This window comes from Cherax quadricarinatus, chromosome 33 (assembly GCF_038502225.1).
Source record: "Cherax quadricarinatus isolate ZL_2023a chromosome 33, ASM3850222v1, whole genome shotgun sequence".
NCBI classification, from domain to species: Eukaryota; Metazoa; Arthropoda; class Malacostraca; order Decapoda; family Parastacidae; genus Cherax; species Cherax quadricarinatus.
In genome coordinates this window covers 25,972,068-25,997,504 of record NC_091324.1, presented here as the reverse complement: position 1 = coordinate 25,997,504, position 25,437 = coordinate 25,972,068, and the positions used below count along the sequence as shown (strand labels likewise).

The 25,437-nt window shown below is 38.9% G+C and overlaps 1 protein-coding gene across 2 annotated transcripts in view; it reads left to right on the top strand.

Annotated features, from left to right (window-relative positions):
- Positions 1-25,437, top strand: part of Rrp6 (exosome component Rrp6) — a 142,582-nt gene that overhangs the window by 100,638 nt on the left and 16,507 nt on the right. For both annotated transcript variants that reach the window (XM_053783791.2, XM_053783790.2), the window contains exons 11-14: positions 5,848-6,010; positions 20,745-20,975; positions 21,382-21,540; positions 22,267-22,491. In XM_053783791.2, the coding sequence (XP_053639766.1) occupies positions 5,848-6,010; positions 20,745-20,975; positions 21,382-21,540; positions 22,267-22,491 (778 nt within the window). The remainder of the gene's footprint in view (positions 1-5,847; positions 6,011-20,744; positions 20,976-21,381; positions 21,541-22,266; positions 22,492-25,437) is intronic.

Genomic DNA, 25,437 nt, shown 5'->3' with positions numbered 1-25,437 from the left:
GGCAGTTTGGAGGGATATACATGTATTGTGTATTTTTATACGTATACACTTCTAAACTGTTGTATTCTGGGCACCTCTGTGTGAGTGAGGTGAAAGTGTTGTATGATGAAAGTATTTTCTTTTTGGTGATTTTCTTTCTTTTTGGGTCACCCTGCCTCAGTGGGAGACGGCCGACTTGTTAAAAAAAAATATATATATATATATATGTATGTATATCAACCGCCCAGGGAGGTACTACCGTCCTGCCAAGTGAGTGTAAAACGAAAGCCTGTAATTGTTTTACATGATGGCAAGATTGCTGGTGTCCTTTTTTCTGTCTCATGAACGTGCAAGATTTCAGGTATGTCTAGCTACTTCTACTTACACTTAGGTCACACTACACATACATTTACAAGCACATATATACACACACCCCTCTGGGTTTTCTTCTATTTTCTTTCTAGTTCTTAATCTTGTTTATTTCCTCTTATCTCCATGGGGAAGTGGAACAGAATTCTTCCTCTGTAAGCCATGCGTGTTGTAAGAGGCGACTAAAATGCCGGGAGCAAGAGGCTAGTAACCTCTTCTCCTGTATATATTACTAAATGTAAAAGGAGAAACTTTCGTTTTTCCTTTTGGGCCACCCCGCCTCGGTGGGATACAGCCGGTGTGTTGAAAGAAAGAAAGATATATATATATATCCGTTTGGAAGGATATGTTGTGTATCTTTATAGGTACATGCTTCTAAACTGTTGTGTTCTGAGCACCTCTGCAAAAACAGTGATTATGTGTGAGTGAGGTGAAAGTGTTGAATGATGATGAAAGTATTTTCTTTTTGGATATTTTCTTTTTTTTTGGGTCACCTTGCCTCAGTGGGAGACGGCCTACTTGTTAAAAAAAAAAATATATATATATATATACAGTGGACCCTCGCCTAACGGATGCATCGCATAACATTAAATCCGCCTAGCGATACATTTTAACACAAAAATTTTGCCTCGGCTAGTGCTAAAAAACTCGCTCAACGCGATTCGTTCGAGGCGCATCCACATGCAGCCTGAGCCCGCCTCACTTGTTCTGTGGGTGCCAGTGTTTACAAGCCAGCCACTGCGGTCGCTTCCAAGCATGCAATTGGAAAATTTCATATTATCACAGCCTTTTTAGTGATTGTACCTGCAAAATAAGTCAACATGGGCCCCAAGGAAGCTTCTAGTGCCAACCCTACAGGAAAAAGGGTGAGAATTACTTTGGATATGAAGAAAGAGATCATTGCTAAGTATGAAAGTGGAGTGTGTGTCTCCGAGCTGGCCAGGCTGTACACAAAACCCCAATCAACCATCGCTACTTAAGTTGGATTTAAGTTGGATAAATTTAGATTTAGAAAGGACATAGGTAAGTACTGGTTTTCTAACAGAGTTGTAGATGCGTGGAACAGTCTTCCCAGTGGGGTGATAGAGGCTAGGACCTTGGGTGGCTTTGAGGGGGGACTGGACAGATATATGAGTGGGAGGGGCTGGGTTTGATTGGTGTTAAGGAGTACGGGAGTTATTTCTTGAGTAGCTTTAGGTAGATGTCGTTTTGATAAGGACCTGCCTCGTATGGGCCAGTAGGCCTTCTGCAGTGTTTGTTCATTCTTATGTTCTTATGTTCTTACTATTGTGGCCAAGAAAACAGCAATCAAGGAAGCTGTTCTTGCCAAAGGTGCAACTTTGTTTTTGAAACAGAGATCGCAAGTGATAGAAGATGTTGAGAGACTGTTATTGGTGTGGATAAACGAAAAACAGATAGCAGGAGATAGCATCTCTCAAGCGATCATATGTGAAAAGGCTAGGAAGTTGCATGAGGATTTAATTAGAAAAATGCCTGCAACTAGTGGTGATGTGAGTGAATTTAAGGCTAGCAAAGGTTGGTTTAAGAGATTTAAGAATCGTAGTGGCATACATAGTGTGATAATGCATGGTGAGGCTGCCAGTTCGGACCACAAAGTTGCTGAAAAATATGTGCAGGAATTCAAGGAGTACATAGACAGTGAAGGACTGAAACCTGAACAAGTGTTTAAGTGACGAAACAGGCCTGTTTTGGAAGAAAATGCCAAGGAGGACCTACATTACTCAGGAGGAAAAGGCACTCCCAGGACATAAGCATATGAAAGACAGGGTTACTCTGTTGTGTGTGCTAATGTTAGTGGTGATTGCAAAGTGAAGCCTTTATTGGTGTATCACTCTAAAACTCCCAGAGTGTTCAGGAAAAACAATGTCCTCAAGGCTAATTTGTGTGTGCTGTGGAGGGCAAACAGTAAGGCATGGGTCACTAGGGACTTTTTCTATGGCTGGCTACACCATGCATTTCCCCCCACTGTGAAAAATTACCTCCTGGAAAATAAATTGGACCTTAAGTGCCTTCTGGTATTAGACAATGCTCCTGGTCATCCTTCAGATGTGGCAGAGTGACTTTGTGGGGACATGAGCTTCATTAAGGTCAAGTTTTTGCCTCCTAATACCACTCCTCTCCTGCAGCCCATGGACCAGCAGGTCATTGCAAACTTCGAAAAACTGTACACAAAAGCTATGTTTGAAAGGTGCTTTGTAGTGACCTCAGAAACTCAATTGACTCTAAGAGAGTTTTGGAGAGATCACTTTAGCATCCTCAATTGTGTAAACATTATAGGTAAGGCTTTGGAGGAAGTGACTAAGAGGACCTTGAACTCTGCTTGGAAGAGTGTGGCCAGAATGTGTAGACAATAGGGATTTTGAAGGGTTTGAGGCTAACCCTGAGAATCCTATGCCAGTTGAGGAATCCATTGTGGCATTGGGGAAGTCCTTGGGGTTGGAGGTTAGTGGGGAGGATGTGGAAGAGTTGGTGGAGGAGGACAATGACGAACTAACCACTGATGAGCTGCTAGGTCATCTTCAACAGCATGAGGCCAGACCTGAGGAAACTGCTCCGGAGGAGGGGATAGAGAAATTGAAGAAGTTGTCTACTTCAAAGATTAAGGAAATGTGTGCAATGTGGCTTAAAGTGCAAACCTTTTTTGATGAAAATCACCCTGACACAGCTATTGCAAGCCGTGCTGGTGACTATTACACTGACAGTGTTGTGAAACACTTTAGGAATGTCAGAAAGGAACAGGAGGTACAGGCCTCTATAGACAGATATGTTGTGCAACAGAGGTCCAGTGACTCTCAAGCTGGTCCTAGTGGCATTAAAAGAAGAAGGGAAGTAAGCCCAGAAAAGGACTTGCCACCTCAAGTCCTAATGGAAGGGGATTCCCCTTCTAAACATTAACACTATCCACACACTCCCCTCCTCCCATCCCATCAATCATCACCAGATCTTCAATAAAGGTAAGTGTCATGTAACTGTGCATGTCTTCTTCAGTTTGTGTGTATTAAAATTAATATTTCATGTGGTGAAATTTTTTTTTTTCATACTTTGGGGTGTCAGGAACAGATTAATTTGATTTCCATTATTTCTCATGGGGAAAAATTAATTCGGCTAACGATAATTTCACCTAACGTTGAGCTCTCAGGAACGGATTAATATCGTTAGGCGAGGGTCCACTGTATATGTATTCTAGGTAGTAGGTTGGTAGACAGCAACCGCCCAGGGAGGTACTACCATCTTACCAAGTGATTGTGAAACGAAAGCCTGTAATTGTTTTACATTATGGTAGGATTACTGGTGTCTTTTTTGTCTCATAAACATGCAGGATTTCAGGTACGTCTTGCTACTTCTACTTAAACTTAGGCCACACTACACATACATGTACAAGCGTATATATACACACCCCTCTGGGTTTTCTTCTATTTTCTTTTTAGTTCTTGTTCTTGTTTATTTCCTCTAATCTCCATGGGGAAGTGGAACAGAATTCTTCCTCCGTAAGCCATGCGTGTTGTAAGAGGCGACTAAAATGCCGGGAGCAAGGGGCTAGTAACCCCTTCTCCTGTATATATTACTAAATTTAAAAAGAGAAACTTTAGTTTTTCTTTTTGGGCCACCGAACTCTCTCCAGGTAAACTCCAGGTAAAACCCTGCCTTGGTGGGATACGGCCAGATTGTTGAAAAAAAAAAATATATATATATAATGGTCTCTCTTTATTTTGAAGATGTTGATGGATGGTCTCATTGCAAGTGTTATAGTATTAGCAGTGCTTGTTTTTCTTTTTCCCTTGTCCTTAGACTACCTCCTCTACTGTGGCTCTTATGTCACCACCACTACTCCCTTCTTATTGCTACCTGTGCCACTGTTGCACTCATATTACTACTACTACCACCACCACCACCACTACCATTCTTTGTTGGAAACCTTGACCAAATCCTTTCCAGTGAAGATTACTACTGCCCAGTTTTTTGTTTGAGATGTTAAAGAATTGCAGAATGATGCCTCTGCAAGTGCAAATCTTCTTTTAACAAACCTGTTGTATCCCACCGAGGTAGGGTGTCCCAAAAGGGAAAACAAAAGTTTCTCTTTTTAAATTTAGTAATATGTACAGCATGGCTTATGGAGGAAGAATTCTGCTCCACTTCCCTATAAAGTCAAGTGCAAATATCATAGGAAATATGAATAAAAACTTAACCACATTAATCCCATAGCTTTATTGTTTTTGTTATACTATGCAGTTATTGAAAGATTACTGTACATGTATTTCTAATGTCATCAAATTACATTTGTTGATCTGAAATGAAATAAGACGAAGGCATCTTGGATGAAACAGTTTGTCAGTCACTGCACACTTTCAGTAAAATGAAAATTTTGTTAATAATAATGTACAAATTAGCTGGACTTCAATCATAAATGTTGGGCAAGGATGTTGCAATTTGGAGAACAGTTTTAACTGTGATGTCAGCACACTTCTGACAAGACAGCAGTTGAATGAATGATGGTGAATGCATTAATTTTTTTTTTTGTAGGGGTGGGAGGGGTGTCACTCAATCTTGATGGGAGATGATCAGTTGCATTAAAAATAAATTAAAATTTGTGGATGATCATTTTATTCCCATTTTTCAATACTTTTCCCCTCAGATGATTTAAAAAAATGTGCCTGTCATTTTATCCAACATTTCTGAATGGTGTTGGCTAATTGTGGCTTCATTTTAATACATATCTTTATAGTTAAGAGGACAGCCACTCTAAAATTAGTTGGGAGGAAGCAGTAGCAAGCCATCTACTTCATATTTTTCATCCCAGTCCCTTAATGGGAAAGAAGTGTCTTGCTGGTGAAGGGCTCTTGATCCAAGGAATTTTAGATATTGTCTCCTTTTTTGGTAAGCTTTCATTTCCCAGGCACTCTATGACCTGTGGTAAATTAACACAAATGCAAATATTTAGGACATGTTTACTGAAGACATTTTGGTCACTTCAGATACATGTGTTTGCATTTGTATTCATTTTCCTTTAGTTGTTGTCAGTTATTTGCCTTGTTACTATTGTATTTTCCCTCCGTACATATAATAATAATAATAATCACATTACAGTACTATCTTATAATTTCTTTATTCCTTTTTTCTCTGCATAATATTTACATCATTTCCACTGCTTCCATCATCCTCCTTTCTGCAACATTCAAAGACCATGGTTTACACCTGACCGTTGTTTGACAAGGATAATTTTACTAAAGCTGAACTATAACAGTGAAAATTAGGTGAATTTAGACAGATCTGGTAAATTTGCCATATGTATTAGGCAATGTAAATTTTAGTATGGTTATGTTTGGTTACCAATTTACTGTTAATTTTGGTGTAAATTTAAAAAATGAAATGTACTGTTTCTTCTCATGATTATATCTCAATTAGTGATTTCAAATTTTCTAATAAAATTATTTAAAATAAAATTTTGCTTCTGTAAAAGGTTTTTGAATGTTCCCACAGGTTTGTGCTACCAAAACATATGTTGCTGCAAATATCTGAGGTGTTACCAAAAGAAATGCAGGGGGTATTGGCTTGCTGTAATCCCATCCCACCTCTGGTCAAAACTGAACTTCTCACAATACATACAATCATCAGGGAAGCTCTGGCACAGGCACTCATTACTGTAAGTTCTTAATGAGCCTTAAAACAGAATGCTTTAAATTTTATTGGTGCTTAGCTTTTATGTATTTCATACTGGCCTGGGCTAAACTTTGTTACATGTACTGTACATTGGATTGGCTTTGTCTCTGAAACGAGAGGTTTTGTATGCAAGGGGCTTGGACATACAGCAGGCATGTGTGAGTGTGTTAGATAGGAGTGAGAGGAGACGAATGGTTTTTGGGACTTGACGAGTTGTTGGAGTATGAGCAGGGTAATATTTTGTGAAGGGATTCAGGAAAATCAGTTAGCTGGACTTGAGTCCTGGAGGTGGAGAGTAAAGTGCTTGCACTTCAAAGGAGGGGTTTGGGATATTTGCTGTTTGAATTAACATCTAAACTATTGTACCTGCAAGCCCTTGCAAAGGCAGTGATTATATGTGAATGATGATGAAAGTGTTGAATGATGGTGAAAATATTTCTTTCTTATTTGGTCACCCAGCCTTGGTGGGAAATGGCTGACATGCTAAAAAAGAATAAAGTGTGTTTCCTCAAGACACTGTGCAAGGAAGTCTTATGATAGTACATTTGATTCAAGATGTGATACCTCTCAGTGCTTGGAAATAATTCACATTCTATCCTGTGTTAAAATATATATATGCTGTCATGTATTTTTTATATGATCGTACGTTTTGTGTGACCTCAAGACTTGTAAAAACGTGTATATTATGTAAACATGCTTAAATAAAAAAAGTTATATTGATGCATGGTGGCATGTCACACTTCAGATATCTTGCTGAGTCATTAACATTCATGATGCACTGCTTGGATCTGCCTAACCCTACATTTTTTTCAAGGTGTGATAAGGTGTCAGGACACCCAGACAGTTGAGCTTAGGCACAGAGTAGCAACTAGCAATAAATTTTGAGGCCTAGAAAAATTTGCATTTACATAGTGCACAAAACAAGTTCCTTCATAAAGGAAGAAACTTAAAAGTGAATATAGATAAGAGTAAGGTGATGAGGATATCAAATAATTTAGATTATGAAAATTTGGATATCAGATTGGAAGGAGGAAGTATGGGAGAAAGAACGAGTTTAGATATTTTGGAAGTAGACTTGTTGGCTGACCGGTTTATGAATGTTGAGGTAGACCATAGAATTGATGAAGGAAAGAAAAGGTGGGTAGTGCATTGAGGTATGTGTAGATAAAGAACAGCCATGGAGGCAAGGAAGTGAATGTATGAGAGTATACTGGTATCAACACACTTATACGGGTGTGAAGCATGGATTGCAAATGTTACATTGAGAAGGAGGCTCGAGGCAGTGGAGATGTCATGTCTAAGTGTAATGTGTGGTATAAATATTATGCAGAGAATTTGTAGTGTGTAAATTAGGAGATGTGGAGTTACTAAAAGTATTATTCAGAGGGCTGAGGAGGGGTTGTTGAGGTAGTTCGGTCATTTAGAGAGGATGGAGCAAAATAGGATGACTTGAAGGGCATATAAATCTGTAGTGGAGGGAAGAAGGGGTAGGGATCTACCTAGGAAACGATGGTGGGAGGGGTAAAAGAGGTTTGTGTCCATGGGGCATGGATATGCAGCAGGCATGTGCGAACATGTTAGATAGTAAGTGGAGACGAATGGTTTTTGGGACTTGATGAGCTGTTGGAGTGGCAAGGTAATATTTTGTGACGGGATTCAGGGAAACTGGTTAGCCGGACCCGAGTCCTGGAGGTGGGAAGTACAGTGCCTATACTTCAGAGAAGGCATTCGGGATATTTGCTGTTTGGGATGACATCTGAACTGTCATATCTGCACGCCTCTGCAAAGACAGTGATTACCGTATTTCGCAGCTTGTTAGATGCATTTTTTCATAAAATGTTTCCAAAAGCTACCCTGCGTTTGATAAACTGAAGGTCAGTGATGGGAGCTATAAGTTTGGGGTGTGAGGTGGGCTGTAGCTCTCCCATTGAAACTAAAACAAGTCTTATAAGCCACGAAACGTGGTATATGTGAATGATGGTGAAAGTGTCGCAGTGGAAGATGGGCAGTGTGTTAAAAAAAAGAAACATATGTCATGCACAGTAAAAGTGAAAGGATTGAGAATTTCTAGAGTAAATTTCAGTTCAGTGAATGTCAGTACATATGTCCGACTTTACGTCACTCAGCAGTGTCACCTATGTCATAATAAAAGGACTTGAAATAAATAAAGTTTTCCTTAAAGATATATTTAAAATAAAACACACAAAAATTAACAATAAAATATTAAAGAGCTTAAAAACAATTTAAAATACAATGAAAACACATTAAAAGCATAAAAAAATGTATACATATACAAAAAAATATTTGTACTGAAAAATTGTAAACAAATGTCCATCATTACATAGTTCCTCTGTCTTGTTGTGTGGCAGCGTTGTTGCTGGCTCTCATTCAAAAAGTAATTTTTAAAAGACGATGGTATTAAGATTTACTCCTTTTGTAATAAAGAGTTCGGGATACATAAATACACACATTAATATAAATTAATCTTTAATATATAAAAATCAACTATCTTTGGTCTAGAGGTATTTGAACTATGATATAATAATAATATGTACATGTTACTATAATAAATTATAATCAGCATTTTACTAAAATATAATTAATAACCCTACACAGGGTACAACTCTTGACACTACTGTCACTATATATATATATCTCTATGCTAAAACAATAAATTATAAATAACATTTTTATAATAATAAATTACAATCAACTGCCTCTCACGACACGAAGTCAGTCACACGACACTGTTCAGTGTACACTACAACCAGGCCATCTTCAGTGTCCCACGACACCCTTTTCATCTCAGTGTTCCACTACGGTCCTATGCATATCTCAGTGTTCCACTCCATCGTACGTCCCTCAGTGTCACACTACGGTCCTGGCCCAGTTCAGTGTAACACTCCAACCTTTTCTTCATGTAATGTCCCACTAAACAGCATCTGACGACTCCGGCCCACAGTTGATCAACGTAGACGGTGAGTCCACAGACATCACCGGTAGTCCAGTAAATCCTCTCCAAAGGCGGTTGACACACCGCTAGCCGAACACCATGCTTCAAGCTCACTGAATGCGGCCGTCAAGTAACTGAGGCCAACAGACTCAGTGAGCTGCGGTGAGCGGTTCTTCTAACGCCAGTAGATAGGTACGATTCGGTGGTCAGGTACCTACTGCATAGACGTGTACCCTGAGGAGTTCAGGTACTTAATGTTGAAGCCAGTAGACGTGTACCCTTCGGTGGTCAGGTACCTACTGCTTAGGTGTGTACAGCGAGGCGCTCAGGTACATAATATTTCTAAAGCCAGTAGACGTGTACCCTTCGGTGGTCAGGTACCTACTGCTTAGGTGTGTACAGCGAGGCGCTCAGGTACATAATATTTCTAAAGCCAGTAGACGTGTACCCTTCGGTGGTCAGGTACCTACTGCTTAGGTGTGTACAGCGAGGCGCTCAGGTACATAATATTTCTAAAGCCAGTAGACGTGTACCCTTCGGTGGTCAGGTACCTACTGCTTAGGTGTGTACAGCGAGGCGCTCTGGTACATACTGTTACTAAAGCCAGTAGACGTGTACCCTTCGGTGGTCAGGTACCTACTGCTTAGGTGTGTACAGCGAGGCGCTCTGGCTCTTACTGTTACTAAAGCCAGTAGACGTGTACCCTTCGGTGGTCAGGTACCTACTGCTTAGGTGTGTACAGCGAGGCGCTCTGGTACATACTGTTACTAAAGCCAGTAGACGTGTACCCTTCGGTGGTCAGGTACCTACTGCTTAGGTGTGTACCGTGAGGCACTCAGGCTCTTACTGCTCTAAGGCCGGCTCAGCAGCCCCCACATTGGGTTTGATGACGCACCCAGTGGTACTGCCGGCCGGCAGGTTAACTATTTAACCGCTAGTTTGGCAGGGGCCGCAACACCCCCACCACAAAAGGACCGACACACAAAGATCAATGTAATATGTATCCCGAACCGTCATCCCGGATATGATCATCCAGAAATCATTCTTGATAATCATTATCCTCCCGGACAGGCCCCCATATATTACAAAAAAAGTAATTTTTAAAAGACGATGGTATTAAGATTTACTCCTTTTGTAATAAAGAGTTCGGGATACATAAATACACACATTAATATAAATTAATCTTTAATATATAAAAATCAACTATCTTTGGTCTAGAGGTATTTGAACTATGATATAATAATAATATGTACATGTTACTATAATAAATTATAATCAGCATTTTACTAAAATATAATTAATAACCCTACACAGGGTACAACTCTTGACACTACTGTCACTATATATATATATCTCTATGCTAAAACAATAAATTATAAATAACATTTTTATAATAATAAATTACAATCAACTGCCTCTCACGACACGAAGTCAGTCACACGACACTGTTCAGTGTACACTACAACCAGGCCATCTTCAGTGTCCCACGACACCCTTTTCATCTCAGTGTTCCACTACGGTCCTATGCATATCTCAGTGTTCCACTCCATCGTACGTCCCTCAGTGTCACACTACGGTCCTGGCCCAGTTCAGTGTAACACTCCAACCTTTTCTTCATGTAATGTCCCACTAAACAGCATCTGACGACTCCGGCCCACAGTTGATCAACGTAGACGGTGAGTCCACAGACATCACCGGTAGTCCAGTAAATCCTCTCCAAAGGCGGTTGACACACCGCTAGCCGAACACCATGCTTCAAGCTCACTGAATGCGGCCGTCAAGTAACTGAGGCCAACAGACTCAGTGAGCTGCGGTGAGCGGTTCTTCTAACGCCAGTAGATAGGTACGATTCGGTGGTCAGGTACCTACTGCATAGACGTGTACCCTGAGGAGTTCAGGTACTTAATGTTGAAGCCAGTAGACGTGTACCCTTCGGTGGTCAGGTACCTACTGCTTAGGTGTGTACAGCGAGGCGCTCAGGTACATAATATTTCTAAAGCCAGTAGACGTGTACCCTTCGGTGGTCAGGTACCTACTGCTTAGGTGTGTACAGCGAGGCGCTCAGGTACATAATATTTCTAAAGCCAGTAGACGTGTACCCTTCGGTGGTCAGGTACCTACTGCTTAGGTGTGTACAGCGAGGCGCTCAGGTACATAATATTTCTAAAGCCAGTAGACGTGTACCCTTCGGTGGTCAGGTACCTACTGCTTAGGTGTGTACAGCGAGGCGCTCTGGTACATACTGTTACTAAAGCCAGTAGACGTGTACCCTTCGGTGGTCAGGTACCTACTGCTTAGGTGTGTACAGCGAGGCGCTCTGGCTCTTACTGTTACTAAAGCCAGTAGACGTGTACCCTTCGGTGGTCAGGTACCTACTGCTTAGGTGTGTACAGCGAGGCGCTCTGGTACATACTGTTACTAAAGCCAGTAGACGTGTACCCTTCGGTGGTCAGGTACCTACTGCTTAGGTGTGTACCGTGAGGCACTCAGGCTCTTACTGCTCTAAGGCCGGCTCAGCAGCCCCCACATTGGGTTTGATGACGCACCCAGTGGTACTGCCGGCCGGCAGGTTAACTATTTAACCGCTAGTTTGGCAGGGGCCGCAACGCCACATGAATTTTTGCCCATGCTGCAATCGTGTGCTTGCTTTGTCTTTTGCTGTTACAGTGGACCCTCGAATAATGCTATTAATCCGTTCCTGAGAGCTCAATGTTATGCGAAATTATCGTTATGTGAATTAATTTTCCCCATAAGAAATAATGGAAATCAAATTAATCCGTTCCTGACACCCAAAAGTATGAACAAAAATTTTTTTTACCACATGAAATATTAATTTTAATACACACAAACTGAAGAAGACATGCACAGTTACATGACACTTACCTTTATTGAAGATCTGGTGATGATTGATGGGATGGGAGGAGGGGAGAGTGTTGATGGTCTTAGTGTTTAGAAGGGGAATCCCCTTCCATTAGCACTTGAGGTGTCAAGTCCTTTTCCGGGGTTACTTCCCTTCTTCTTTTAATGCCACTAGGACCAGCTTCAGAGTCAATGGACTTCTGTCGCACAACATATCTGTCCATAGAGGTCTGTACCTCTCATTCCTTTATGACTTTTCCTAAAGTGGTTCACAACACTGTCAATGTACAGGTTGCCAACACGGCTTGCAACAGCTGTCTGAGGGTGATTTTCATCCATAAAGGTTTGCACTTTAAGCCACATTGCACAGATTTCCTTAATCTTTGAAGTAGGCAACTTCTTCAATTTCTCTCTCCCCTCCTCCGAAGCGGTTTCCTCAGGTGTGGCTTCTTGCTGTTGAAGATGATCTAGCAGCTCATCAGTGGTTAGTTCATCATTGTCCTCCTCCACCAACTCTTCCACATCTCCCCACTAACCTCCAACCCGAAGGACTTCCCCAATGCCACAATGGATTCCTCAACTGGCATAGGATTCCCAGGGTTAGCCTCAAATCCTTCAAAATCCCTTTGGTCTACACATTCTGGCTACAGTTTCTTCCAAGCAGAGTTCAAGGTCCTCCTAGTCACTCCCTCCCAAGCCTTACCTATAAGGTTTACACAATTGAGGATATTAAAGTGATCTCTCCAAAACTCTCTTAGAGTCAATTGAGTTTCTGAGGTCACTACAAAGCACCTTTCAAACAGAGCTTTTGTGTACAGTTTTTTGAAGTTTGCAATAACCTGCTGGTCCATGGGCTGCAGGAGAGGAGTGGTATTAGGAGGCAAAAACTTGACCTTAATGAAGCTCATGTCCCCACAAAGTCGCTCTGCCAAGTCTGTAGGATGACCAGGGGCATTGTCTAACACCAGGAGGCACTTAAGGTCTGATTTCTTTTCAGTTAGGTAATTTTTCACATTGTGGGCAAATGCTTGGTGTAACCAGTCATAGAAAAAGTCCCTAGTGACCCATGCCTTACTGTTTGCCCTCCACAGCACACACAAATTAGCCTTGAGGATATTCTTTTTCCTGAACGTTCTGGGAGTTTGAGTGATACACTAATAAAGGCTTCACTTTGCAATCACCACTAGCATTGGCACACATTAACAGAGTAAGCCTGTCTTTCGTAGACTTATGCCCTGGGAGTGCCTTTTCCTCCTGAGTAATGTAGGTCCTTCTTGGCATTTTCTTCCAAAACAGGCCTGTTTCGTCACAAACACTTGTTCAGGTTTCAGTCCTTCACTGTCTATGTACTCCTTGAATTCCTGCACATATTTTTCAGCTGCTTTGTGGTCCGAACTGGCAGCCTCACCATGCCTTATCACACTATGTATGCCACTACGCTTCTTAAATCTCTCAAACCAACCTTTGCTGGCCTTAAATTCACTCACGTCATCACTAGTTGCAGGCATTTTTCTAATTAAATCCTGATGCAACTTCCTGGCCTTTTCACTTATGATCGCTTGAGAGATGCTATCTCCTGCTATCTGTTTTTCGTTTATCCACACCAATAAGAGTCTCTCAACATCTTCTATCACTTGCGATCTCTGTTTCGAAAACACAGTTGCACCTTTGGCAAGAACATCTTCCTTGATTGCCGTTTTCTTGGACACAATAGTAGCGATGGTTGATTGGGGTTTACTATACAACCAGCTCGGAGACACGTACTCCACTTTCATACTTAGCAATGATCTCTTTCTTCATCTCTATAGTAATTCTCACCCTTATTCCTGTAGGATTGGCACTAGAAGCTTTCTTGGGGCTCATGGTCACTTATTTTGCAGATGAAATCACCAAAAACGCTGTAATAATACAAAATGTTCCGATTGTATGCTTGGATGTTACCACAGAGGCTGGCTTGTAAACAATGCCACCGACGGAACATGTGAGGCTGGCTCAGGCTGCACATAGATGCGTCTCGGACGAATAGCGTTGAGCGAGTTTTTTAGCGCTATGCGGGGCAAAATTTTAGCGATAAAATGTATCGCTATGCGGATTTAACGTTATGTGATGCCAACGGTATGCGAGGGTCCACTGTATTTTTGTGGTTATTTCTTTACTGTGTCTTTGTTAGCCATGGGTCCTAAGGGTAGTGCTAGTGATTCCAAGTGTAATGTGGTTACGATGGCAGATAAGTTATTATGATTAAAAGGTATGAAAAATGTGAAAGAGTGTCGGTTTTAGGCAAATAACATAATTTTATTTTACAAATTAAGACTAAAATATTATTTAACCCTTTCAGGGTCCGTCCCGTAGATCTACGGCTTTACGTTCAGGGTCCAAACCGTAGATCTACGCCATGAGCTCAGCTCACTCTGATAAACTGTGAGTGGTACATTTGGGCCTAGATATGAGAGAATACATCTATGTGGTATGTGTGCACCACATAAAACAGATCCTGCAGCACACTGTGTATAATGAGAGAAAAAAAATGAAATCATGATTTTTCGATTAAAACAGCAACTTTGCAGTGTTTTTTCGTATGTTTTTTATAGTTGTATTTGCGATTTCTTGGTCTCATTTGATAGAATGGAAGACATATTACAGAAATAGAGATGATTTTGATTGGTTTTAGCACTGGAAATGGCTTGAAACTGAGCTCAAAGTAGCAGAAATGTTAAATTTTTGCCGATATTCAAGAGTAAACAAACGACCTCACACATCTAATACATGTCAGCTGGTGGGTCTAATATACATTCACAAATATGGTGATGATATTTATACAATTATTACAATATTGCATAACAGTAAATCTTCTATTTTTTGGTGTGAATAAAAATTCATTATGTGAATAAAAAATCAAAATGGAATTTATTTGTAAAGCCTCAAAACATAACTAATGAACAGAGGAAATGTTAGTTTAGTGCCAGGAATGCCTACATTGTTAATTCTGGACCCTATTTTGAAATTGGAATATTTTGAACTTTGTGTTAAATTGGCCAAATTAACAATTTCTGATCACTTTATTTTGTAGTTGAAACAGTTGACTTGGCGATTTCTTGTGCTCAATCGATAGAATAGAAGTAATACTAGTGAAATAGCTAAGAATTTGGTTGATTGAAATAATGTAATTGGCCTAAAATGGGAGTCAAAGTCGGCAAAATCGCCGATTCGTAAATATCGCTGAGACATCAAAATTCGCGAGAGCATAATTTCATCAATTTTCCACCAAATTTCGTACTTTTTGTTTTATTACCTTCACAAAAAGATTCTCTACGATTTCATAAGAAAAAATTAAAAATTGTTTTTTTTTGAAAATTCTTGGACACTGGTGCGTGACTCCAGATTTGGGCCTTGGACCCTGAAAGGGTTAAATTCTTTAATGCCTTAACGAGAATTTTATTCTTTCACATGTTGTTTACTCTAATTGTAAGATGTTTTTTTCATATTTAAGGCATTTTTAAGGGCAAATCACAAGGTAAATAACAAAATTTTTTAATTGTGCTCATTTCTCTTTAAAAAAATATGACTAAAATGTGTTTTTAGAGTTCTTTAAGTTTTAGCGATAGTTTTACGGTGCTTGTTGTCATTTTAAGGTATTTTTAAGGCATTATGTCCTGTTTACATCAAAAACCAGGCTACGTCATGGCTCTTGGAACCAATTAATGACATCGGGCAGGATATGACTGTACAATGAGTTGCCAAAATTTTGTTACATATTGTCCCCCTTACTTAGAAACACAGTAAACGATGAGCTGCTACAAATATCCACTTGCATAATGACCAACAGACTTACTCAATATTGACAAAACCTACTTCATTCTGTTTCGTAACAGTGCTGCAAATTTTCAGCTAAACATATGGATAAATGGTTCCTCCATTTCAAGACACACCGATGGAAAATTTCTAGGGGTCCACATTGACAGCTGTCTTAAATTTCAGACCCACATACAGCATATTTCCAAAATAATCTCCAAAACTGTAGGCATCCTCTCTAAGATATAGTACTATGTACCCCAAACAGCACTTCTTGCTCTTTACCACTCTCTCATCTACCCTTACCTCATTTATGATATTTGTGCATGGCGTTCAACCATAGCAAATTGCCTTAAACCTTTAATTATGTAACAGAAAGCTGCTGTGAGAATGATTACAAACTCCTGCACCAGGCAACACACCCCACCACTATTTAAGAGCTTGAACCTGCTTAACATACAAAACATTCACTTAAGTTATAGTGCCTACTACATACATAGAACATTATTTTCCTATATAAACCCTCCTCTCAAACTCCTTCTTGAGAACTACATAGAATGCACTTGCGTAACACAAGACAAAACACTTATTTGATATCCCTCGTGTCCATCTCTCCCTATGCAAAAATACAAAGCATATAAAGGCCTTAAGATCTGGAATTCATTGCCTGAAAATACAATGGGCCCCTGCCTTGCACACCAATTTAAGGCACTACTTAAAAATCACCTCATCTTTGTAACTTGTTATTCAATTACTTGTTAATCTAATTACTATGAAACCACTAACTACTACCTCTGTTGATATATAAAAAAAATGTTCAATTCGAATCAACTATGATATATGTGTCTAGTATTAAGTAGTCTGTAAAGTATTAGGTTAAGTCTGCCCAAAATGCCTTGGCATGATAGTGGCTTTCTATGCACTCAGCAAATCAGTATTGTAATTACACGTTGTAAACTATGCAAAGAAATAAAAATTTTGTTTCCAAAATTCTCAATTAAAGACAAAGTAATGAGTGTACTCAATGTCTTTATATTTTTTTATATTTTTCTATGCTCTCTATTCCATATACCTTTTATAAGCACTTTTCTTTTGTTGTCAGATATCTCCTCTTTTTTTTTATCACAGTATTTCTGGGAAAAGGTTTAAGAGAAATCTGTGATGACAGGTATTGTTAGTATCTTCTTTTACTATCTGGTCAAACTGTTGTGATAGAAGCATTAATAATAATTTTATTTACAGGAGGGCCCCGCTTTACGGCGTTTCGCTTTACGGCGTTTCGCTTTACGGCGTTCCGCTAATACGGACATTTCAAATTATGACCAAAACTCGCTATACGGCTCCCCCCACCTGTCTTTCTAATACGGTCACAGCGGCCCACCGAGTTTGTTTACATTCTCCCTGAGCACATCTCCTTATTATGTCTGGAAACTTTCCAAAATTTCAAGTGTTTTAAAGTTATTGTATATTTTATATGTATTGTACTTGATAATTAAACTTGTGTACACCTGTACCTAAATAAACTTACACACTGTGCTGGCATGTAGGTACACATTAAAATCACTAAGAGTCTCTCTACTCTTGATGCAATAATAATAATAATAATAATAATAATAATAATAATAATAATATAATAATAATAATAGTAATAATAATCTCTTGGTCGCATTAATGTCGCATATTACGTTAATATAGACATTTCCCTTAATCTATCTATGATATTTTTTTCAAAATTATATAAGAAACACATTATGTAACACACAAACATGATACATGCACCCACAGTATAAAAATTTATACAAATATATATGAGATGTTTACCAAACGGTTTGTAGAAGTGTCGGAAGAATTACGTTTTCTCTAGCCCGTCACCTGTTACTAGGGATAACTGTAGAAAAATATTCCTTTCATATGCCTTCACTTTATAGCTATAATTCTGTACTAACTTGTACACAGTGTAAGAGTATTTGTTTCGTGATTTAATTATTATAATAATAAAAATATTATAAGGTAAAAGTTTCACAAACTCTTACAAATGTACATGAATGAACTAAAACTGGACACGTATTAATACCGTCTATTTCGCCTGACCGAGTGATCGTCCACAACCTGTTCAGTTTGTTTACGCTGTCTGAGCTCAGTGTATCATTAAATGTTGTATATTACGTTAATATACACATTTTCATTAATCCATCCGTGATATTGTTTTCAAAATTATATAATAAACACGATACATAAGATAAATACATAACAACATATGTGTAGAGAACCTAGGATAACCCAAAAAAGTCAGAGTGACTTACTTCCATTGCCTTCACTCAGAGCATCATTTCTTCTCAAAATGATGTTACATGAGAATGGGAGTGTTCTTCTTTATTTATTCTACCGTATCAATGTAGAGACAACCTGTAGACAATGTAACTTGTACACAAACCAGACGTGTACACTGTTTACAAAACTTACCTTCGCCTGGTTTGTTTACATAACTCTGCGCCTGTCCTCTCTCATGCACTCATTCTTTCTCTCTGGTATGGTAGCCTGGCTGACTACCATACATACCACACTTGATTTTTTACAATAAATACTACTCATCTCGCCCTATATTTTAAGGTAAGTAATGAGTGAACTGTATATACATTTTATCGCTCTGGGATGCTTAAATATCATAGAATAGTATGTGTGGGTGGGTTGGCCTGGTATGGTAGCCTGGCTGACTACCATACATACCACACTTGATTTTTTACAATAAATACTACTCATCTCACCCTATATTTTAAGGTAAGTAATGAGTGAACTGTATATACATTTTATCGCTCTGGGATGCTTAAATATCATAGAATAGTATGTGTGGGTGGGGTGGCCTGGTATGGTAGCCTGGCTGACTACCATACATACCACACTTGATTTCTTACAATAAATACTACTTGTCTCACCCTAGATTAAGACTATAAATATTTTAAGGTAAGTAATAAGTGCACTATGTGTGTATTGTACTTTTTTATTGTTTTTTGATGCCTGGTTCTATTGCTAACATAATATATGTTAGTGTAAACTTGTTATCTAGTGTTTGTATGCATTTGTAAGTGGAAAAAAAGGGTGTTCCACTTTACGGCGGTTTCCGCTTTACGGCGGTAGCCTGGAACCTAACCTGCCGTATAAGTGGGGCCCTCCTGTATTTATTTATTTTTTTTTTTGTGTGTGTGTACTCATCTAGTTATGGTTGCGGGGGTCGATTCATAGCTCCTGGCCCTACCTCTTCACTGGCCGTGTGTGTGTGTGTATGTGTTTGTTTTTATTTATTTTGGAATGTGCAATGGCTTAAAGAACTGCCAGATTGGTATTGATAATATGGGAATGATAATTAAACTATTATTTTTTCAGAAAGCCTCTTATTATGTGTCCATCATTTTATCTATTGTCCTTTGTTTTTGGTACTGAAGGCCATGTGTTATTGATTAATAAGCTGTAAAAATTTGCTGTTATAATTAAGTGTTTTCTCTGTATCATTTATTATGTGGATATTTACAAATGCAGACATTATGTACAAATGATCATTGGTTAAAACGGTTGTTACGTTCATGAAGATGGCATGTGATAAAAAATTGTGTAAATTGAGTTGAAGAACATATGGGGAAAATATGGTTACATTCCTTAGATCACAAAGATGCTTATAAATTTTCTTGTCTCAAAATTATAATAAAAATGATAATACAGTCGTAAGTCGATGCAGTGATGTGCATTAGTCAAAGATCCCACATCCACACCTCTGCTAACAGATGGAGGTGTCTTATTGTTCAGGTGTCTGACTCTGCAACTGTATGAGGGTTATAAAAGGGGTTAAGAGTTATTGGGGTGTATATGGAAAGAGGTAGGAGGGGCCAAAAAAGTGGAGGGGGGTTGACATTGGAGGTGGAGGTCAAGCAGTGGAGGGGCAAGAGCAGGAGCTAGAGGCTTGTGTAGAGAAGTGGAGGATGCTGGGCAGTGGAGGGGTGTGGTGGGAGTGGTGGAGGCTAGAAGGAATGAAGCAGTGTGATGATGATGATGTGGATGGCAGTGTTGCTGGGCATGTGTGGATGGTGGTGTAGGTGATGGGTGACTTGGTGGGCTGTGTGGAGTTGGTGATGTGGGCAGTAATGAGGGGTGGTAAGTAACTGTGTGTTGGGGCATGTGGGCTGTACAAGCATGGCTTGCAGGAGTGGGCTATGTGGGCTTGAAGCTGTGGAGAGGAATGGTGTGAGTGAAAAGTGTGTCTGTGTCACTGGCCTGGTGTGGGTGGTGGTCTGGATGATAGGTGACTGAGCAGGTGAATGTAGTGATGAAGGTGATGGATGGCATATTAGGGCATATGGGCCATGAAAACATGGGTAAAGTGTGGGAGTGGAGCTCTGGGCACTAGAAGCTGTGGGGAAGTGCTTTGGGTGAAATGTGTGGGTAGAAGCTATGGGGGCTTGAAAGTGTGGGGAAATGATGTGGGTGAATGGTGTGGTTGTGTTGGTGGCCCAGTGTGGATGGTGGTGTGGATGGGTGACTGGATGGGTGTATGTATGATTGGTGGTATGGGTGGTAATGAGGGTGGGTGACTACATCACTAGGTGTGTGAAAGGCATGTTAGGATGTAGGCCATGAAAGTATGGGTGAAGTGTGGGCATAGGGCTGTAGAGTTGTGGCTATTGGAGCCTGAAACTGTGTGTAGAGGTGTGGGGGGGAAAGATGTGGGTGGAGTTTGCCTTATGTGTGGCAGGGAATGGGTGGAGGCAAGTGGTATGCAGAGGTATGTGGCCGATGTATAGTATTGTATGGGTAGGAATGGTGCACTGAGGCGAAGGATGCCTCCCTGTAAGACAATGAACTTGCCCGTTGGCTCATTGTGAGACAGAGAGAGAGAGAACCGATGTTTGCCACATTTTCTCCTGCATGTACTCCACCCTGTAAATTAATAAATATTGTTTGTTAACACAAAATATGCTGCAATTTTGCAACCGTGTTAACACAAAAACATGTTAACAAATCACATGTTAACTGATGGTCTACTGTATTTAAAGCAGACTTTGCTGATTAAATAAAATGCCTAGCCTTTGTATCCTTGAAGCATTTATACACTTTTTATTTTCAGATTAAACATACTCCTTTAGAAGGACAACTTAATGTTGAAACAATGCAATCCACATATGATAACAATGTGAATTTTATATGCAAACATGATCTTTCACAATGTGAAGAAAATCCAGCAGACCTTCCTACTCTTCTGAACCCAAGAGAAACTTTGCTGGGAGATCTGTTTTCACAAAATAAAATAAGTCCTGCCTCATTGGAAGACAGATCACTCTTGTTTGGATGCACAAAGGTGATTATTAGTGTTTTATGTATTTATCTGTGTATATTATGTAATTTAAGTTTTATCTACATAGATAGCTTAGGCTTGTTGTCACCCAACAGGCTTGTGTGAGCACAAGCCTGTTGGATGATCAAGCCTCTAGCACTCAAGGAGGAGACTTCAAATGCTAGGGGATTGAGTGGGCTTGTGTTAGCATGTTACATTGTAGTGAGTGGTGGCAAGTGCTTTTTATGACTTGAGTGCAAACAAGGTAACATTTATGAAGGGATTCAGGGAAACTGGCCTGCCATTGTAAAAAGAAAACTCAATTTGGTTTCATGGGTTACTCAAAATTGTGTCTAATTAATAAATAATTTTTTTTATTTTTTCTGTAAGATGAGCGTTATCTGCCATACTTTTTATGTCTTTTTCTCAGAATCAGCTATTGTGCAAAGAACAGGAACATTTAGAGGTTTCTCAGAAATTCATGTGTCCACATGAAAGGTATACAGCATACATAGAATTGAAGCCACTTCTGGAAGGAGAAAAAAAAAAGAAAGAGGAACAATCTGGAGATACTGAACGGGTCAATAGGGTAAGTATTTGATATATTTTCTTTAATTTGCACAAACATGTATATCCTTAATGCAAGATAAAATAAAATATTTGTAAAAGCTCTGTATATAGTTGACCCTTGAGTAGTGTGCAGTTTATGTTTCTGAAAATTGGCACTTTTTTCATATGAGAGTTCACGAAAGTGAAGAACATATGGGAAAATACGTTTATATTTCTTGAACTTCCAAAAAAGTTAGTTTTTTTGGGGGAAAAATTGGCAAAAAAATCCAAAGAAATAATTTTATCCTACCTTAGTAAGTTCTGGTTGGATAGGTTGTCAGCCCCTAAATGTTGGAAGTTTTTTACAATTTTCAGTACTTTCCTCCCATTTGCAACATTTATTCAAACTTAAGGCACAGTAATTCAGATCTGTAACATAACCAAACTAAATATGATTCAGTATATGGTAGATCAAGATATTTTATAGTAAGAGCAGCAACTTTGTATCAACCTTTTAAAATCTGCTTTCTATTTTTTTATTAATGCATCAGCTGATTCCCACCAAGGTAGGGTGGCCCGAAAAAGAATAACTTTCATCATCATTCACTCCATCACTGTCTTGCCAGAAGTGTGCTTACACTACAGTTATAAAAATGCAACATTAACACCCCCTTGACTCTGCTTAGGTTTTTATTTTTAATCCTGATATGCAATATTTATCAGTATTTTCAGATTTCTGAAATTCATTGTTGCCATAATCTTTCAGGTTAGAGAACACTTCATGTCACTGACAAATAACACGGTTAATAAGGATAGAGAATGTATTAAAGAAAAATCAAACCATGTGACTGAAGAAGAAAATCCACTTAATACAAAGGTGTCCAAGGCAAATTTAAAAATGCATGGTCGTCAGCAGCACCAACAGGGAGATGATATTACTAATAAGCAGGGAACAAGTGTAAAAAAAATATCTTTGATTCTTAGTGAAGAGGTAAGTGCTTCATATAGTATAATGTGTTTTAGTGAATTTTTAAAGAAGTAGTTTGGCTTGAGGTTCTGTAATGCTGAACACCTCTTAATTCTAGAAGTTTGATGGTATTGTAAGTTCATATCTGTGTGCAGCCTCTAGACACTGTCTTGTTCTATTTTCCCCTCAGGTAATTATTTCAGCCTTTGTCCAGTCCATTAGATGTGCCAGTTTTTCCTTTGAATGATTCAATTGCATGTACAAAGGTTTTTTTGTGAAGGCTCTGTGCATTCTAGCCAATGTGCACTGTCACATCAACAACAGAATTCTGTGAAGTCTGCTTCAGTATTGGTGACAAATGCAGTATTGAAGTTAGACCCTTGACCAGTGAAATCAACATTGCAATTGTCAACAACGATCAGCAGTCATATCAATATTAACCCTTTGACTGTCGCAAGCCTCTTTCTGAAACTGTCATTCTGTTTCGAAAATTTTTTTTGGAAAAAAAAAAATTATTTTTTCATATGAAATGATAGAGAATCTTTTCCCGATGGTAATGACACCAAAAGTATGAAATTAAGTCGAAAACTCACGGAATTACGCTCCCGCGAAGTTAGCGGCCTCTGCGACATATACGCAATGGCGATTTCGCCGACTTTGAGCCCAGCTTTTGGCCAATTCCGTTGTTCCAGTTGGCCAAACTCATAGCTATTTCTTTAGAACTCCATTTTTTCTATCAATTGAGTACAAGAAACCGCCCATTTACCGATTTGAACTACCCAATAAAGTGGTCAGAAATTGGCAATTTGGCCAATTTCATGCAAATTAAAAAAGATGCCAATTTCAAAATAGGGTCCAGAATAAACAATGTAGACATTTTTGGCACTAAAATACCATATCCTCTGTTCATTAGTCACGTCTCTAGGCCCCTCTTATATTACTGTTGCTTTCTATTTTGATTTTTTATTCATACAAAAAATACAAAATTTACTGTTATGCAGACTACTGCATTATTGTAAAAATGGTATAAATAATATCAGTGCACTGGTGAAAGAATATTAGACTCCCCAGTTGATGTGTATTGGGCGTGTGGTGTGATTTGCTTAATCTTGAACATTGGTAAAAATTGAACATTTCTGCTAATTTGAGCTCAATTTCAAGGTTGCTTTCATCGTGAAACTAATCAAAATCATCTTTATTTCTGTAATGTGTTTTCCATTTTATCACGTGAGACCATGAAAACGAGAATACATACAATGATAAATACTATACGAAAATACAGTACACCTCAAAGTCGGCATTTTAATCCAAAAAAATGGTCAGAGTTTTTTTTTCTCATTATGCACTGTGTGCTACAGGATTTTTTTATACAGTGCACACTGACCACACAGACCCATTCTCTCACATGTGGGCCTACCAGCTTTCTCCTGCTTGATTTGAAGCCACTAGAATTGTTGAGTATATATACGTCCGAAACACTGGCTCGAAAGACGTATATATACGACCAAAACAGTCAAAGGGTTAATTCTGTACATTGGTGAAACTGCACGAAGCTTTTAAGAGTCCTTAAACACACACGTCTGTAAGAGACAATAAGAATAATGTTTGTATTGGGTAAAATATTCATGTAATGAACTGGGCAAAGGCTGAGAAAAATCATTCAAGAGGGTAAGGGATGTGTAGACCAAGTGTTTACATTGAAGCAGGTAACTTAACAATAATTAGATAAAGATAAGGAAATATTTTTTACATTTATGGATTTGGAAAAGGCATATGGTAGGGTAAATAGGGAAGCAATGCAACAGAGGGTGCAAATGTAATGATAATATACAGTGGTACCTCGAGTTTCGAACAGCTTCCAACTCGAACAATTATGTAAGTGTATTTTTGTAAGTGCTTTTGTAAGTATTTTGGGGGGCCTGAAATGGACTAATCTAATTTACATTATTCCTTATGGGAACAAATTCTTTCGATATTGGCACTCGAACAGCCTTCTGGAACGAATTAAGTTCGTAACTCGATGTACCACTGTAGTTGGTTACTAAAAGCAGTAAATAGCTTTTATATAAATAGTGCAGCTCAGGTTAAAGTATGTAAGAGAGAGGAGAGGCTGTTTCCCAGTAAAATTAGGCCTTATGGATGTGTGATGTCACTATGGTTGTTTAACCCTTTCAGGGTCCGTCCTGTAGATTTATGGCTTTACGTTCAGGGTCCAAACCGTAGATCTACACCATGAGCTCAGCTCACTCTGATAAGCTGTGAGTGGTAAATTTGGGACTAGATATGAGAGAATACATCTGTGTGGTATGTGTGCACCACATAAAACAAATCCTGCAGCACACAGTGTATAATGAGAGAAAAAACCGAGACTGATTTTCGATTAAAGCAGCGACTTTGCAGTGTTTTTTCGTATGTTTTTTATAGCTGTATTTGTGATTTCTTGGTCTCATTTGATAGAATGGAAGATATATTACAGAAGTAGAGATGATTTTGATTGGTTTTAGTACTGAAAATGGCCTGAAACTGAGCTCGAAGTAGTGGAAATGTTAAATTTTTGTCGATGTTCAAGAGTAAACAAATGGCCTCGCACGTCTAATACATACCAGCTGGCGGGTCTAATATACATTCACAAATGTGATGATGATATTTATACAATTATTACAATATTGCATAACAGTAAATCTTCTATTTTTTGGTTTGAATAAAAATTCATTATGTGAATGAAAAATCAAAATGGAATTCATTTGTAAAGCCTCAAAGCATAACTGATGAGCAGAGGAAATGTTAGTTTAGTGACAGGAATGCCTGCATTGTTTATTCTGGACCCTGTTTTGAAAATGGAATATTTTGAACTTTGTGTTAAATTGGCCAAATTACCAATTTCCGATAACTTTATTTTGTAGTTGAAACAGTTGACTGGGCGATTTCTTGTGCTCAATCGATAGAATAGAAGTAATACTAGTGAAATAG